Raw genomic sequence first — 18872 nt, 5'->3', positions numbered from 1 at the left:
ACAGACATGATGTACTTGGTAAAAGGAACTGCTGTTACTAGGCCTTTAGTAATGTGGTGGTGAGGTGTAGAGTAAGGTGGGGGATGGGGAAGCTTTCTGCAGCCTGAAAATTAGGTGAGGTCTCAGTCTTCTATTGAGCCTGTGTCCCTGGTCTGAGAACTTCATCAGTGCTTCTCATCCTTTCCCTCCCCTTTCCTTACTCTTAGGTAGCACAGGATGGCTGGAGAGAGCTGAAGTTAAGTATTGCATATTACCTTTTCTCCACGTGGAATGCTAGAATTAGCGGGAGTTGAGTATTTCCCTTCCCTCATGGGGCTAGAGTGGATTGGACTTAGATATTTCCTTTCCCTCAGGTGAGCTAGGCTCTGATAAAACCCCAGCAGACTAGGTGCTGGTAAAATAGTTTCTCTTGAGGGCAGGCCTTGTTAAGAACAGAATGCTCTAGTATATTTCAAACTCATTACTTCCCCCCCTCCCTCTGCTGGAAACACTAGGGGGTTTTTCTCTGATATTCACTGTGAGAACGTGGGCAAACTCCTGGAGGTAAAATTCACAAAGTGTGTGTGTGGGGCCGAATGAGTAGGTTCCCTGGAATTTTTAGCTCTCAGATTTGTCCATACTGAGACTCCTGTAGTTCATCAATTATAGGTTAGGTTTTCCTACCCACTGGTTCCAGGTAGAGGTTTCTGCTCTGGTTTGTTGTGATTTTCTATATTCACTTGTCTGTCTCTCCAATATTGGGGGTAGACTTGTCTGTCTCTCCAATATTGGGGGTAGTGATTTGCCCTGTGACCTCATTTCTTTGATGGATTCAAGAAGAGTTGTTGACTTTTTAGTTTGTTCAGGTTTTACTTGTTAGGATTCAGTGGTGACTTCCAAGCTCCTTACATGCTTACCTGGAGATCAGAAGTTTTGACTATATTTTAAGAGGGTCATTCTTGCTGGTGTGCTGAGGATAGTCAGAGAAAGGGGAAGCAGAGGTAGAGGCTGTTACACAAACACAGGTGAGAAATGTGCTGTGTTGGACTATAGAATTGTAGTTGGAAAGATAAATATTTCTATTTGGATGTTTGGATATCTTAGAGCCAGCAAGACTTGCTGACAGATTGAATGGTAGGGTGTGAGAGAAAGAGAGGTGTTGGGGGTAACTCCTTGGTATTTGACCTGAGCAACTTGGATGAATGGAGTTGCTGTTAATTGTGATGGCTACTTCTGGAGCAGAACCAGGTTTGGAGAGAAGAGATCCAAGGGTGCTCCAAAATTAAGAGGCCAGGAAGTTGAGACCGACCAGCCAAGGAGGTTTAGGGGGAGTGGCCAAAGAGGTAATAACAAAACCAAGAGAATGTGTTAGTCATCTTGTGAATAAAATGTATTCCAGGAGGAGGAAGTGATCAGATGCTGGGTAGGCTGTGTAGGAAAAGAATTGAGAATTGGCCATTGGATTTAGCAAATGGAATTAATTGGTGACTTTGACTGCATGACTAAGTTGGTATCAGCCAGATTTCTACACTGTAAAGTTACTATTTTTATCTTTGTAATTAATATCTTGTGATGTGAGGAGCTACCTTGACACTATGCAAACATCCTATTTTTTCTTATCATTTTGGTCAGTAATTTTAGCACCCGTTGATAGGCTTGTCAGTAACAGTTGTTACCATAGTATTTGACCAATGATGATTTTTCTGTTTCTTTTATATTCTGTCTGCATTTATTGGCACTTTACTATAAGGAAGTACTGTCATTTATTTCTCATTATCCCTTTTCCTAATTATATCAGAATGGACTCATGAATATTTATTCTATGGGTTATAATCTATTACTATTGTATTGTATTGCTGAGATTGTCTCAAATTTGACTATCAGGAGTACCTTCAAATTGGTTCATATTTCCTTTTGAAATGCCACCATCATTTTTTAGGCATATTTTTGCCTTCCCTGGCACCACAAGATATTCCAGGTTCATCTTGTACTTTCCCTGCCACAGTGTTCACATCAGCTGTTTCTCTAAGGTTACTTTTATTGCCGTGGTATTTAGAAACCAAGATCCAGGTGCTAAGTGTACTCCTTGCTTTTGGGGTGTCATTGCTTCTAGGCTTCATAATGGGCAGAGATTGGGAATATGTGTATTTGCACTCATATACCCACACTTCTGTATCTATCTAAATTGATATATGTTAAAAAGCATGAATTCAAACAGATATCTCCAATTCCAATTTATCATTACAGTGCTCATTTTAGCCTTTTCCTTTCCCTATTTTCCCATTTTCTCGCACAGTGAGAAACTTAGTTCACATTATCCATAGCATATCTACTTATTTGCTCAAACTTATACATATACATAAACTATATACATAAATTAATTTAGAATCACTAACCCATGGATCTCTAAGAAACAAATGTACTAACTAGAGTATAATATTTGTGTGCATTTCTTTTTGTTCTTTGCCTATCGTATAGGCAAAATACTGTTTTCTAAAGTTACCTAGTTTTTTTCTTCCCCACACCTTCATTTGTAATATAATTATATTTATGTGTTAGTCTTTATATTCTATTTTGAAGTTTCCCCACATCCTGAATGATTTGTTCATTTGGTGGTAGGGGACGTGAGTTGATGTGAAACATCAACGTGATTCCCAATGTCAGAGCTATATAAACATTTTAGAAGTTGCTACCCTTCATTCCTACTACTTGTTCCCTTTCCCACATTCTTTCTACACCATCCAACCCATCCCCTGTTGGGTAACCAATCTCATTAGTTAATTTTTTAAAATTTATTTATTATTTATTTATTTTTGGCTGCATTGGGTCTTCGTTGCTGCGTGTGGGCTTTCTCTAGTTGCGGCGAATGGGGACTACTCTTTGTTGCGGTGCTCAGGCTTCTCATTGTGGTGGCTTCTCTTTGTTGTGGAGCATGGGCTCTAGGCACACGGGCTTCAGTGGTTTTGGCACGTGGGCTCAGTAGTTGTGGCTTGCTGGCTCTAAAGCTCAGGCTCAGTAATTGTGGCCCACAGGTTTATTTGCTCCACAGCATGTGGGATCTTCCCAGACCAGGACTCGAACCCGTGTCCCCTGCATTGGCAGGTGGATTCTTAACCACTGCGCCACCAGGGAAACCCTCATTAGTTTCTGATTTATCCTCCCTGTTTTTATTTTGCCCAAATGGGCAGATACATGTATATTTTCATATATCCTCTTGTTTCTAATATGAATAGTAGCATACTATATAGTCTTTTGTATTGTGCTTTTTATACTTAATAATATATCCTGGATGTCACTCTAAATCAGTTCATAGAGAACTTTCTCATGCAGTTTTCATATTTTTTTCTTTTCATTTTTATAGTATTCCATTGTGTGAAAAAAATATATCAGTTTACTCAACCACTTTTTTGTATATGGCACTTAGGTTGTTTCCAGTATTTTGCATATTTACATGGTGCAACAGTGGATAACCTTGTGCATATGTATTTTTGTATGTTGTAGACATATCTTCAAGGTGGAGTACTAAAATTGTGATTGCTGGTCCAAAAGGTTTAAGTGCATATGTAGTTTTGTTAGGTACCATCAAATTTCACTTCAGATGGTTGAACTAGTTCGTATTCCCACTGCAACATACGTACACCCATGACCTCCCAACAAAAGTGTTGTAATACTTTAAAATTTTTGCCAATATAATATGGTTTTTTTAATGTATTTATTTATTTGGGTGCATTGGGTCTTTGTTGCTGTGCACAGGCTTTCTCTAGCTGCAGCGAGCAGGGGCTACTCTTCCATGTGGTGTGAGGGCTTCTCATTGCAGTGGCTTCTCTTGTTGTGGAGCACAGGCTGTAGGCGTGAGGACTTCAGTAGTTGTGGCACGTGGCTCAGTAGTTGTGGCTTGCAGGCTCTGGAGCACAGGCTCAGTAGTTGTGGTGCACGGGCTTAGTTGCTCTGCAGCATGTGGGATCGTCCCGGACCAGGGATTGAACCCGTGTCCCCTGCATTGGCAGGCGGATTCTTAACCACTGTGCCACCAGGGAAGTCCTAATGTGTTGTTTTAATTTGCTATTTTATTACGAGTGAATTGGAACATTTTATTCATTTGTTTAAGCGCTATTTTTCCATCTTTCTTTTGGAATGCTTGTTCCTGTCTTTTGCTTATTTTTCTATTGGGTTTTTGGTCTTTGTCTCAATTTTTAATAGGTCATTATATGTTAGGGACATTAGTCTTTTGTCTCTGGTATATGTTACATGTATTTTCTCCTGGTTGTCTTTTGACTTTGTCCATAGTGGTTTCTTTCTTATGCAATTAAAATTTTTTTCTCATGTAAAAAAGTTTTTTTAAAAGAAATTTATCAATTTTACTGTCTCTGCATTTTGAGTCATAGTTAGAATAAGCCATTTTTTGCACCAGAGTTAAAGATGAACTCATCCATGTTTTCTTTTAGTACTTAGCTTCATTTTTTCACATTTAGATCTTTAATCCATTTGGAGTTTATTCTTACGTATGGCACTAGGTATGAATCTAATTTTATCTTTTCCCAAGTGACTACCCATTTATTCCTGCACTGTTTATTTTTAAAGTCCATTTTTGGCTCAGTAGTTTGAGATCCCACCTTTATCATCTGTCTATTTCTGGACTTTTTATATGTCAGTATCACACTTTTAATTATAGAGGCTTTAATAGTATGTTTTTCATGTCTGGTAGGGCTAGTACTCATCAATTCTCTTTTTTGGTGTTTTTCTAGCTATTTTTGCATATTTGATTTAACTTTATTGCCTTGTCTCACTCTTTTAAAAAGATTAGTATTTTTAGAGTGATTGCATTGAATTTATAAATTAACATAAGTAGAACAAACATCTTATAAGGTTGAATCATTCTATCCAAAAACAGTTGTTTTTTGGTTTTGTTTATCCACTTTTACAGCTTTTAGGAGTGTGTTAAAATTTTCTTTGTAGAGGTTTGCACCTTCCTTGTTAAGTATATTTCTAAGTACAGTAGTTAATAATATTTAAATATTTATTGTTATTATAAAAGACGTTTTCGCTACTGGTATATCCTATAATGGTTTATTGCTTGCTTATTTGAAGGCTATGGGTATTTGTATGTTAATTTTATATACTGCTAATTTACTCCATTGTCTTTCTTTTGGTCTTCTTATAAATTCTCCAGGGTTTTTCAGGTATATTTGTCATATCATCTGCAACAGAGATAGTTTCACTACTTCTTTAACCATTCTTTGGCCTTTAATTGATTTCTCTTGTCTAATTAAATTGACTAATACCTCTCTTACTATGTCAAATAGTGGCAGAGTTGGTGGACATCTTGCCTTGTTCCTGATCTTACTGGATAATGTTTCTAGTATTTCCTCATTAAATAAGATAGTGTCTTTAAGACTAGTAGTATTTTAACATATTAAGAGAATATCTCTCAATTCCTATTTTCTTGAGACTTTTAAAATATCATGAATGGATGTTGAATTTTGTCAAAGATTTTCTTAGCACCTATGGAGATTTTTTTTTCCTTAGAGCTGTTAATGTGTTGGATAATAATACTACTAAATACTACTAATAATAGATTTCTTAGTATTGAACCAATCTACAATCCTGGAATACATTCCTCTTGGTTACAGCAAATTCTGTTCTTGGTGTACTAGAGGATTCTGTTTGCCTGTATTTAGATTTTTATATCAGTTTGAGTGAATGATATTGGTCTGTAGTTTTCGTTTTTTGTAATGTCTTTATTAGGTTTAGGAGTTGATGCTATCCTTACTTCTTTTAAAAAAATTTATTTACTTATTTTTGGCTGCATTGGGTGTTCGTTGCTGTGTGCAGGATTTCTCTAGTTGCGGTGCGTGGGCTTCTCATTGCGGTGGCTTCTCTTGTTGCGGAGCACGGGCTGTAGGTGTGCGGGCTTCAGTAGTTGTGGCATGTGGGCTCTACCCGGACCAGGGCTCAAACCCGTGTCCCCTGCATTGGCAGGCAGATTCTTAGCCACTGCGCCACCAGGGAAGTCCTATCCTTACTTCTTAAAAGAAATTAGCATATTTTCATTTATTTTAAGAAATTAGGATGTTTTTATTCCTTTCAGTGCTCTGGAAAAATATGTAGATCATAGGGTTTATTTTGCCTTTAAAGGTTTCATAAATTCCTGTAAATCCATTTGGCTTGGTGCTTTTTATTGTGTGTGTGTGTGGTGGGGGATTCCTGAACAGCATTCTCTAGTTCTTCTACGGAAATTGATCTGTTCAAGCTTTCTAACTTTCATGGCATCAATTTTGTTAATCTGTTGTTCCTTAGGAAGTTATCCCCTTGCTATTTCTTATTTTTGTATATTTGTGATTCCCTTCCCTTTTTTTCCTTTTAATACGTTTAGCTTGTAGTTTGTCTACTTTGTCAACATTTTTTAAAAACTAGGATTTTGATTTATTAATTGCCTTTATGGTTTTTTTTGATTTTTTAGTAGTCTTTAGTTTTATTGCATTGCAAAGAGTGGTGTTTGTAATATTTCCATTTTATGGAAAGCATTGTTTTCTTTTTGACCTAATATATGATCAGTTTTTGTGTATGTGCCGTGGACCCTTGAGTATGTGTATTATTATCATCTAGGAACAATAAACATGTCTCACTGATTATTTTGTTCAGTTGGCTTATCTTTATGTGTTTTTTCATGCTTGATCTGTCTTGTACTAAAAGGTATATTAACGTCTCTTATTATTGTGTTTTTCTTTATGTCCCTCTGCATCTTCCATAGTTTTTGTTTTATAAAGGTGGTTACTTGTGTTATTTGATACATAAGAATATCCATAACTGTTATATCTTCGTTATGAACTTTAACATTAAAAAATATCCCTCACTGTCACATTTGATGCTTTGGGTTGTGAATTCTCCTTTGGTAATCAGGATCGCCACACTCCCTCCTTTTCTGGTTTATTTCACTTAGCATAGTGTCTTCAAGGTTCATTCATGTTGTAGCATGTGGCAGGATTTCCTTCTTTTTTAAGGTTGAATAATACTCCATTATATGTTTATGACACATTTTCTTTATCCATTCATCTGTCAATAAATATTTTAGGTTACTTCAATTTCTTGGCTATTATGAATAAAGCTGTAATGAACATGAACATGCAGATATCTCTTCCAGATCCTGATTTCTTTTGAATAAACACCCAGAAGTAGAATTACTGGATCATATGGTAATTCTATTTTTAATGTTTTGAGGAGACTTCATGCTGTTTTCCATTTTGGCTGCACAGTTTTATATTCCCACCAATAGGGCACAGTGTTCCAGTTGCTCTACATCCTCACCAACACTTGTTATTTTCTGAGTTTGATAGTGGACAGCCTCTTGGGTGTGGTATCTTATGGTGGTTTTGATTTGTATTTCCCTGATGATTAGTGATGTTGACCATCTTTTCATATTCTTATTGGTCATCTGTATGTCTTCGTTGGAGAAATGTCTATTCAAAAGACATTTAAAAATCAGATTATTTGTTTTCTTTTTGTTGAGTCTGGTCTAATTATTTTGCCTTATAAGTTATTTGATTTTTTTTTTCAGGTAACTGTTGGCGATTTTATCTTTGTCATTGAAATAAAATAGTTTTATTACTCAGATATGTCTTGGGCACAATAGTTCTGGGTTAATTTTCCCAGGTACCTAGCGGGTCCTTTCAATGTATAGATTCAGGTCTTCGATTTCTGGAAGTTTTCCAGGATTATATTTCTAAGTATTAGTTCTGTTCCACTATTTTATTTTTTAGGGGCTTTGATAATATGAATATTATTCTTGGCCTGTCTTCCATTTCCGCTACTTTCACTCTAACCCTTCTTACTTCTTTCTTTATGTCATTTTCATACTCTTGCTTGTTTTCCTGGCTTGTCCTTTACTGAGTATGTGGTTGAGTATATTATCTCTTGGTATCTTGCAGTTTATTCTTTATTTTTGTGGTAATTTTTTCTTTTTCCTCCATTTCTTTTCTGAGTTCAGTCAGCAGTCTTTTTCATCCTCCCCCACCTTTTTGGACTTTTTCTGTTCTTAATTTTTGAATTTCTGATTCAGACTGTTGAATACTTCAAATGCTTGAGTATGTTTAACTCTGTTTAGGGTGTGACCTTATAGTTTTCTTTTGCTTCATGGTTATTTTTCTGGGTAAAATTTGCCTTGGTTGATAGGTGTGGGATTTTGTTTTTTAATTTTTACTATTAACTCTCTATGGGTTTGTTATTGTTTTCCTCCTGTTGATTTTTGTGGTGTTCGGGTGTTTTACGGATTCTGTTTAATGGTGCTATGCCAGTTTAGTAATGTCCAGATATTTTCACATATGTTTTCTGTCTGTTTTGTGGTGATGGTGGGGAGTGGGGCAGTCGTGATTCCTCCAATTTTGTTATCTTTTGTCTTGCAGGACTCTTAAGTTTTTACCCCTTGTTCCTTTTCCCCCTGAACACTGAATTACTATGGATGCTCTTCATCTTTCGCTTTTTGCCTCCTACAGAAGTTCCTTCAAATTGCTTGGCTTTAAAGTCCATTACTTGTAGTCAGTATTCTGGTCTGAGTTCTTTCTGTAGACTTTTGAGACTTAGAATTGCCTTCTTCCTTGTGATGGTTTTATATTGAACTTGTATACTGCACTACCTTCCCTCTCCAAACTTCTCCAGAGTTTTTCTTGATCAGCCCTGCAGGGATAGGAGCATGAGATTTCCCACGCTAGGATAGAGCAATTGCCCCTTTTTATTTCCAGTTCTTTTGAAGTTTAGACATTCTCTGTCTTCAAGTTATGAGGGCTGAGGGCATAGTTTCTGTGTAGATTCATTTCCCTTCTTACTGTTCTGTATTGTTTTGGGAGGAAATATTGGGAGATGGGAGCTATGGCCCACCATTGTCTTTAATTATCCATCAGTCCTGTCGATTCTGTTTTATTTTCTAAATGTAGATATGAACATGGTCTCAAACATACATGTATCTGTGTGAAAATTCTAAAAAAAGACACAGGAAACATGTTTGAGTCATTATTAGGGTTAGATGAGGTTGTAAGTGCCCTTTGAAGAAGAGACACCCGGGAATTCTTCTTTTTTCTCTGCACACTCATAAAGAAAAAATCATGTGAGCACACAGGAAAATGTTGGTCATCTATAAGCTAAGAGAAGAGGTCTCAGAATGAAACTGGTGCTTTGATCTTGGATTTACCAGCCTCCAGAACTGTGAAAAAAATAAATTTCTGTTGTTTAAGCCACCCAATCTGTGGTGTTTCTGTTATGGCAGCCCAGGCAGACTAAGATACACCGACAACACACACACACACACACACACACACACACACACACACACGTATATTCGCAAATACACGTACACATATATCACTTATCACGGCTTTGTTTGTAGTAGTAAAAAATTGGATAGCTGAAAATATATCTTAGTAGGGGACTGGGTAAATAAATTATGACAAAAACATATATTGGAGCACTGTTCAGTCATTGCATACAATGTATATTTTCATTTATTGATGTGAAAGATGTATACAATATATTAAGTGAAACAGTTTATAAAACAGCTTAAAGTATGTTCCCATTTTATTAAAAAAATAAGTTTTTAAAGGAAGTGTACCCCAAATATTGAAAATAGATTTTACTGGACTTAAGATTACATGTAGTTTTAATTTTCTTTTGTATATTTCTGTGTTGTCATTTTTCATAAGTTGCTATTTTTATAATAAATATTTGAATTTGTAAAAAGTTTTAAAAACACTGAATAGAAAAATCTGTATGTATGTATGTAATATATCCTTTGGGAAGACATGTTTGTTTAATAGGAATTAATTTTTCTGGATGTAGTTGTAAGAAATAAGCATTGAGGTTTAAAGGCAAAGGACCACTCTTAAATAGGGTTGCCAGATTTCTATTTGCTAAATCTGGCAACCCTATCTTAAAGGAAAGTTGATTTGCTTTGTATATTTGAGATTCCAAAAGTATTCTTGGTAGAAAGAACCCTAGTCTTTTTTATTGTGCAAGTGAGGATGCTAAGGCTCACAGAGGTGATGACTTCCTTAAGGTCATCCAGCAACTCAGGTGGGCATCAGGACCACAGCTCAGTCTTGGATGATTCTTGCCACCCTGTTTTGCTTGTCAACCTTCTGTTGTTTTAGCCTGCTAACTGATCGCTAAGTCTATTAAAAGTGATTACAGGAGTTAATCTAAGCAGTGTTGTTATGTTGTCTTTCATCCAGTTCTAAAGGTTTTTTTTTTAATGCAATAAGACTGTACAATGTTGGTTGAATGTAAATAATGGTATTACCTACCCAAATTGCTTTATTTAGTTATCCTGGTGAAATCCTGTAATTTTGATTGAAAATATGACCAGAGCATATTAAAATTTTTTAATATTAAAATACTTTTAATGTGAAATAATTTCTAGGTTAAAAGCCTTTCCTTACTGGCATTCTTTTTTAACTGGAAGCAAAAAAAGTGAACTGTTCCCATTTGGGAGATATATGTATATCCACCTCCTCAGCCCATGTGGGCTGTATTCCGTGATGATCTTTTGGAACATTTGGTGAACGTTTAGTAGACATTCAGGTCTACTAACAGGCAACACTACTTAAACATACACCTAGACAGCTACTTTTGCCTTATGGAGACTGATTTTCTAGAGACTGATTAGCATAAAGGTTGAGTGCAGTCTCTGGAGTTAGCCTGCTGGGGCTTTACATTTCTAATCTACATACTCTCTGGGTGTCACTTAATCTCTCAGTGCTTCAGTTTTATCATCTGTGAAATAAGCATAATGGTAATGCCTGCTTCACAAGATTATTGTTGTTGCAGTTAAATTATGGTAATACAGGTCAAGCATTTATAACGGTGCCTGGCTTATAATAATAAACACTAACACATATAGCACTTACTGCTATTATTCTAGTCAACTTATTTTATAGTATCACAAGCAAAAGTAATTTGAGAAGGCAGTATGTGAGATATTTGAAAAAGATATTCATCAACATCAGTATCTGTAGCCATTAAATGTTCTATTGAGTAGATAATGCTCACTCTCTGGCTAGTAGTCTTTGGGCATTCAAATGCGCAGTTTGCAAAAAAAAAAAAAAGTTTATGCTGCAGTATGGAATCTGCCTTAACATTCCTTTACCATCACAGAAATGCAAAGAAACTGTCTTGTAGACCATAATTTTCAGTATTGAAAATTGCCCATAATATACTTTTTATTAAAGATTGAATTATTCTTTTGTGTTCAGACTCTGCAAAAAAGTATGTCAATATGCAGTTATGGACTATAATCACATTCAAACATTAGGGTGGGAGGAATTTTCTAATATATTAATGTTTTATGGGAAATTATATTCTGTGCCCTGTTTCAGGATTATTGACCTTTCCATTTGGAAGAATATGAAAGATGCTATCTGAATCACTAAATAAACTCACATATAAACAATCATTATTCCCTGTGGACATGTTATTCTGGGAACAGACTTTTAGAATACAAAATTTTAGGGGCAAATAAGCTAAATTAAATGTTCCATATATTTTAAAATTTAGATTTAATTGACATATTAGTTCTGGGGTACAACATAATGATTTGATATTTGTATATAAAGTTGGCCCTATGTATCCTCTGGTTCTGCATCTGAGGATTTAACCAACTGTAGATCGAAATTGTTGGGGGAAAAAAATCCAGAAAGTTCCAAAAAGCAAAACTTGAATTTGCATCACGCTGGCAAATATTTACATAGTGTTTACTTTGTATTAAGTATTACAAGTAATCTAGAGATGATTTAAAGTATACAGGAGGGTGAGTATAGGTTATGTGCAAATAAATACTATGTCATTTTGTATAAGGTACTTGAGCATCCATGGATTTTGGTATTTGCAGGGGACCTGGAACCAATACCCCTCGGATACCAAGGGACTACTGTATTGCAAAATGATCAATGCAGTAAGTCTAGTTAATAGTCAACATCCATCACCATACATAGTTACAAAATTTTGTTTTCTTATGATGAAAACTTTTAAGATCTACTCTTTTAGCAACTTTCAGATATACAACACAATATTATTAACTATAGTCTCCATGTTGTACATTATATCCCCATGACTTGCTTACTTTATAGCTGGGAGTTTGTACATTTTTAACCCCTTGCACCCATTTTGCTCACCCTCCACTCATAATACACTTTTAATGCTGAATATAACTGAATGAAGGCTGTACTTTGCAGTATTGAGAACTGTCTTCTAGGTGTTAGATCTTAAACTCTTCAGGGCTCATTTCAAAGTATCTTTTTAAAGGACTGCCTAATTTTATACTTTGTTTCAAGGCCAGAGAGTTACTGAAACATACTGTTCTTTTCTAGTGAGTGGATTGGATCATATCTACTTTTAGCCATGCCTTTTACCTATGATTCTGTATAGTTAAACATCTAGCATTCAATTTAGAATTGTGTTTAATTTATTATTATTTCTTTGATAAAATTGATTTGTATCATACTCTTTCCAAAATACTATTGAATTTTTAACCAATTTTTTTATAACCTTCCCCTAAGGTATTCCCATCTGTCAGCAGCACTTAATTTGGAATAACATGGAACTTGAAGATGATTATTGCTTGAATGATTACAAGTGAGTGTAACTGCGTATCAGATATCTTATAGACGCTCAGAATTATGACTCCATATACCAGTGTTTTTCTTCTGAATCCTTGAATCATGTCTCTTCTTCTTCTGAATAGTTTTTATCCCTAGATTTTAGTGTAAATCCTGAACTTTAAGATGTGCTGGCTCAGTACCCATGCTACCTGATCTTTGTCCTCTGATTCTTTGTTTTACCTTTTCATTATTCACACCAAGCTACTTACCCCTGCCTTTTTAGACTTCCTCTTCTTATCTTGCCTTCTTTGCTCCTTTCTTTGAATATCGACTCATTTCCATCTGGCTACCTTCCTTTTCTTTCCATTTTCACAAGAGTACTGGGTAAGAGAGTATTGCTCTTCACCAAGTCTTTCATTTTTCTTAGGCCCTCCTAATGCCATACTAAGTGACACTGTGTGCATCAGTGATTGTAGATACACCATCAGACCTTTTGTCTTTCTCCCTTCTCTCACATAGTTCCTCATTCTTTCCTTAAAAAAAAGGGTCAGAGGCCATGTGGAATAGCTGGGAGCACACTGGGAGTTGGGAGATCTTGTAGATTTGTTATTCTTCTATTGTTTTATTTTATTAAATAGATCTGATATTTCTAACACTTTGGGTCTTGAACAAGCTTCTTTTCTTCTTAGGGCCTGACATGTGAAATGAAGAGGCTAAACCACAGAGGTCCTTTTCATACTTTTATTCATGTCATATTTAAGGCTTATGAGAACTTCTTCATGTTTTCATTATTTATGCAAGTAAATAAGTTAACATTTTATATTTATGCACATTGCTATATCATTTTTATTATCTTTTAGAGAGTAGGCACTGTGATAAACCAGCACATAATTATGTGTATATTTAACACTGAATGTATTTTGATGATTGTGGTTTATTTTTGTGTTAATTATCCACAGCATTTCAGAAGGTTGTACCTTGAAGCTGGTTTTGGCTATGCGTGGTGGACCTATAAATACTAGAAGAGGTAGGCATATGTTAAAATTATGTATATTAAAGCAATTTGACAATAATAATCTTCAAGCCAGGTGGTGTTTTTATAGCCTCAGGTTTTATCCAGGTTCTCTTTCTGCTATTAGGTCTTAGAAGAACCTCGTTGTTTCTCTCAGCATTGTTCTTTTCTTATTTTATTTTTTAAATTTTTATTTTATTTTTATTGAAGTATAGTTGATTTACAATGTTGTGTTAGTTTCAGGTTTACAGCAAAGTGATTCAGTTATACATATATATGAATATATATATTTATTTCAGATTCTTTTCCCTTATAGGTTATTACAAAATATTGAGTATAGTTCCCTGTGCTATATAGTAGGTCCTCCTGCATTTTTTGTTTGTTTGTTTTTGCGATACGCGGGCCTCTCACTGTTGTGGCCTCTCCCATTGCGGAGCACAGGTTCCGGACGCGCAGCCTCAACGGCCGTGGCTCATGCGCCCAGCCGCTCCGCGGCATGTGCGATCTTCCCGGACCGGGGCACGAACCCGTGTCCCCTGCATCGGCAGGCGGACTCTCAACCACTGTGCCACCAGGGGAGCCCTAGCATTGTTTTTTAAAGCCTAAATGAGGGGCAGGAGCTCATATTCCAGAAAAATCTCATGATTCCTGATTCAGTCCAAAGAGATTTAAATATAAACCTCACCAGTATAGGGAAGGGCAGTGGGATGGCATAGTACAAGTATTACGTTGTTATCATTGTGTTTAGGTTCATTTTACTGGTCTTGTTGCTTTTTTAATCCACTGCGTCTTCAACTCCTGGGATAATGATTGCTGTAGGAAATTCCAAAGATACCTCTTAGCCTGGTTTGTGATGCATTTGGGTTTTATAGATATTATCATAGTCCTGTTGAAGCCTTTTTTTCAGAATGTGGGTGGTCTCTGAGAGAGACATTCAGCAAACACATTTTGAACATCTACTAGATGTTCAGTGCAGTATTTCATGGGAGAAGAAGTTCCTGCTTCATCACAGTGTCCACAATAAACATGTGAAGAATTGATGTTACTTCAAGCAGCTGTAAGTGCTGGAGGGAATAGGGTAGCATGACAGTGTCCGTGGAAGTAGGGTAGTAGGAGGACAATTGTGGAAGAGCCCTTGGAGATGATGATGTGAACAGAGACTTGATTAACAAGGAAGTTCTAAGCATGGGAAGAACTGGGCATGTTCACGTTTGTCCCTGATTCAGGTATATCAGATGGATCCCCACAGAGCAGAGGCATGCTTAGATTTCTCAGAGTAGTCCTGCTCTGTGGGCCTCGTCTGGGGAAGGCCTTTGTATTTGTTTGATCCTTCACTAACCAGAAAATTGAATGTTGAGTACTGATTCCACTCATGGCTTATACTTCTTCCACAAGTCAGATTTCATCTCCATGCTTCATAATTTTGATTAGAAAATAGGGTTATCACCATCTATTTCCTAGCTTTTTCAAGAGGATTTTGTGAGATATGGTACTTTGGCTGTTGAACTGTTTTGGATAAGTTAGAAAAAAACAAAGATAATAATGTTAGAGCTGATTAACTAGATTCGGGACTTTCTATTAGTTGGACCTATGAAATTGCCCCACGTAACATTAAATGATGTTTATAGTAGCCATTCTGAGGGTAGTAGAAGAACCCTAGTGTGTTTACTGAGCCGTTATAAGACGCTAATTTAATGACATGTGAATTCCATTGTATTATAGTTTTCAAAGTTTGTTATTTGTGTATAGTATTGTCTTTAAACAGAATGTTTTATCAGGCACCTACTTTTCTTACTAGGACTAAAAATATGTTTATGAGGATAAGTACACAGATTCTGAGTTAAAAATACATGTATTTTTTTAACTTAAAACAAAATGAAAGTGGAAGGCATCATTACCCGTCGGTAGTTGAAGCTTTGTAATACTTTTTTCCCTACAACTTCTTGTGCCTCGTTTGTAATTGAAGAATCAGTACCTAGAACTTGTCTTTTTTTATATTTTAGACTAAGTTCTTAATAATTATGCCTTTATTGAATCAACTTTTAAAATGAAAATGTAGCTGTTGTCTACCTTACATCAATGAAAACTTTGTGAAAAAGAAAAACTGTACCCAGATCTAGAAATTCTCCATAATGTATTTCAGAAACCTTATTTTTTAGCTATTGGGTTGGCCTAAAAGTTCGTTTCACAGAAAAATCCGAACGAACTTTTTGGCCAACCCAATATTTAGTCTTACTTGAAAATTATGGTTTAGAAAATATCTTTATTGTGTGAACTCCAGTAATATTTAGCTTTTAAAATTGTTTTTGAATTAACCATTATCAGAACAACATGGAAAATACTTTCCTGGGAATTCCCTGGTGGTCCAGTGTTTAGGACTCTGCACTTCGACTGCATCAGGCACAAGTTCCATCCCTGGCCAGGGAACTAAGATCCCGCAAGCTGTGTGGCATGGCCAAAAAGAAAAAAAAAAAAAAGCTTTCCTTTCTAAAATTAAATTTTATCCTAAACTATATACATAATGCTTTATACCTGATGAAATCTAAATGATTGTTCTATTACGAAAAGGGGTGTTGCATACATACGCATAGGTGCATACATATATTCAATGCCAGTGCCTCCCTAAGTAAGGCACACTCTCTTGGTTTAAACAAGACTTTCATGTGGTTTTAGTAATGCTGGTAGCATAGTTTTTGTTTCTTATTAATGTAATTTGGAAAATGTAGCATAAACTTAAAATGGCAAGGACCTGTTTTAAAAATGTCCTTTAATATTTACACATCTTGTGCCTATGAAAGAGCCTATCAAAACATCCAACTATTTTTGTAAAACAAGGTAAATCTTATTATGTTTCTGAAGTTTTTGTGTTTTAGTACTGATGGAATTGAATTTAGGATATGGGAACATCTTCAGTGTTTTTACCTCATTACTTTCAGAGTTTAACATTTATTATTGCTGTAACTTTTTGACAGGTTCAGATAACAGTTCAGCACTGTTATTCTGTTAATAAGTAAGCTACTTGAATGAAAGTTATAGAGTCTGAGAAATTGTTGCCTCTTTTAAGAAAGAACAAATGTTTCTGCAGCTTGACATGAAAACGTCTTTGGGAGCGAACTTTTTTTCCCTCAGCCATTGCTTAGACTCCCTGATCTGAGGTTCAGGGGCGTTTAGAACATTCAGGCTGTGAGCTAGCAGTCTCTTGAGGCTTGTCCCCACCACAGGAGCGGAATCTGTCTGTGGCTGCTATGGATGAGAGTGGGTTGAGGTGATGGCTGTGCAGTGTCATTCAAACCTGACGACAGCGCCAGGCCGCTAGAGCCACGTGCTCTGACTAGACACATAGATACATACCAGGACAAGTGGGGTCCTGGGAGGATGCTTTCAAGAAACAACATACTGATCATTACAGACCTAGCAGTTTTAGCACACTAAGGGACCCCCTTGTGTCCTGGGTTACCGTGTACTTTTTTTTTTTTGCTGTATGCGGGCCTCTCACTGTTGTGGCCTCTCCCGTTGCGGAGCACAGGCTCCGGACGCGCAGGCTCAGCGGCCATGGCTCACGGGCCCAGCCGCTCCGCGGCATGTGTGATCTTCCCAGACCGGGGCACGAACCCATGTCCCCTGCATCAGCAGGCGGACTCTCAACTACTGCGCCACCAGGGAAGCCCTACCGTGTACTTTTAATTGCCTATCTTCACGTCAAGAAACAATTCTAAGAAGAATCAGCCTTTATATAAAACCAGAAAGAAAAAAAGGGATTCACTTCTAATTTCTAACATATGTTCCCCAATTGTGTGTGTGTTTGTTTTTTTAATCTAAAGTAAGTGGAATTTACATTGCTTTTTAATTATTGATTGTTAGAACCAATATTGGAAAATATAGGGAGTGGAAGGTGTAAAGTGAAAATAGTTATAGATAATTATGTCATACAGTCAACAAATATACTCTCCAGTGACACAGGAAAAACCTCATGTATTTGGTTAAACCCTGCCTTTGTACATAACAACATAATCATTTCATTTCTTTCATATTAATACAACATAGAAAATGCTGTATTAACTAAAAAGACCAGAAACTTATCTGAAGAATGTAATATATATGTATTGTATGCATAGGATTGTTGTTCAAATTCAGCACCTTATATCCTGACAGTGTACCAAGATGCATTAAACTTGATATAAATTGAAAGCTTGTTTATCAATTTTTCCATTTGTAGTTCCTATGGAAGATCCACTTAGGGAGATGGCTGAGTACATGGATTCCAGTCGAGATGAGGTCTGGGAGAAGACCTCCTGCAACAAACAAGTTACATTTCTGGTATACCGAGAAGGAGATCAGTTGAATTTCTTTCGTGTAGTAGACAGGGGAGATGGCACTTTAACACCATTATCTGAATCTTTAAGGTAAATAGGTTTTCATTTGCATGTCTCACTTAGAAAAGGAGAACATTGTATGATACGCCCATAAACCTTATGTTTACCTTGTGTTGTCAAAATAGTCTTATGATATTCACAAGACTAACTAAATTTTATTCATTCTCCCCTTTTCCACCACCCCACCTCAATTATATAATTCTGAAATTGTCCTTCGTATGATTGATACGAGTAATTTCTAAAACTGAAATTTCTTTATGGAGTAGGATTTTTTGTAAAAAATATTTATTTCTGTCACTTTATGAAAGTCTAAGATGCCTACTAGATTATAGAGTCTTGTTACAATAGTGTGTTATTATACAACTGTGGCATAATAGAAAGGGTTAAGCCTAAAGTTGCTCTTTTTTTCCAAAATGTAACTCTGCTGCTTAAAGATGGATAAATCTCTTTACTTCTCTAGTCTTGTTTTCCTACTGTATAAAAGGAGGAGGGGAAATTCCCTGGCGGTCCAGTGGTTAGGACTCCGCGCTCTCACTGCCAAGGGGCTGGATTCAGTCCCTGGTCGAGAAACTAAGATCCCACAAGCTGCACAGTGAGGGCCCCCCCCAAATAAATAAATAAAAAATAACAAGACATATAATCCTTAAAAGAAAAGAGGAAGAGGAGTTGTTATATTCTAAAATCAGAAGGAAACAACTTAAAGGTACTTAGCTAGGCAATAGAACACTTAGTAAATTGGACAAGGTAACCTTCAAGTTTCTGTGCACTCTGCCTTACTATGATTCTTTACCTCCTTTCACTTTAAAACATTTACTAAAAATTTACTGAACTTTTATAGTCAGTCTTTACACTAGGCACTAGGTTATAAAGATTATATTCCTTCCCTTCATGGAGCATGCAATCTGCTATAAATAGTATCTATAATAT

General features: G+C 36.2%; 1 protein-coding gene across 2 annotated transcripts in view; it reads left to right on the top strand.

Moving 5' to 3' along the window:
- ZFAND4 (zinc finger AN1-type containing 4) overlaps positions 1-18872 on the top strand; it is a 71864-nt gene that overhangs the window by 26629 nt on the left and 26363 nt on the right. Inside the window, exons 3-5 of one of the 2 annotated variants that reach the window (XM_079901031.1) lie at positions 12519-12594; positions 13520-13587; positions 17789-17975. In XM_079901031.1, coding sequence (XP_079757157.1) covers positions 12519-12594; positions 13520-13587; positions 17789-17975 — 331 coding nt within the window. Of the gene's footprint in view, positions 1-12518; positions 12595-13519; positions 13588-13708; positions 14630-17788; positions 17976-18872 lie in introns of those variants that run through there. The other variant, XM_079901032.1, reaches the window with a different exon arrangement.

This window comes from Stenella coeruleoalba, assembly GCF_951394435.1.
Source record: "Stenella coeruleoalba genome assembly, chromosome: 16".
NCBI classification, from domain to species: Eukaryota; Metazoa; Chordata; class Mammalia; order Artiodactyla; family Delphinidae; genus Stenella; species Stenella coeruleoalba.
Note: the sequence above shows the minus strand (reverse complement) of the source record. Positions and strands in the feature narration are given on the sequence as shown.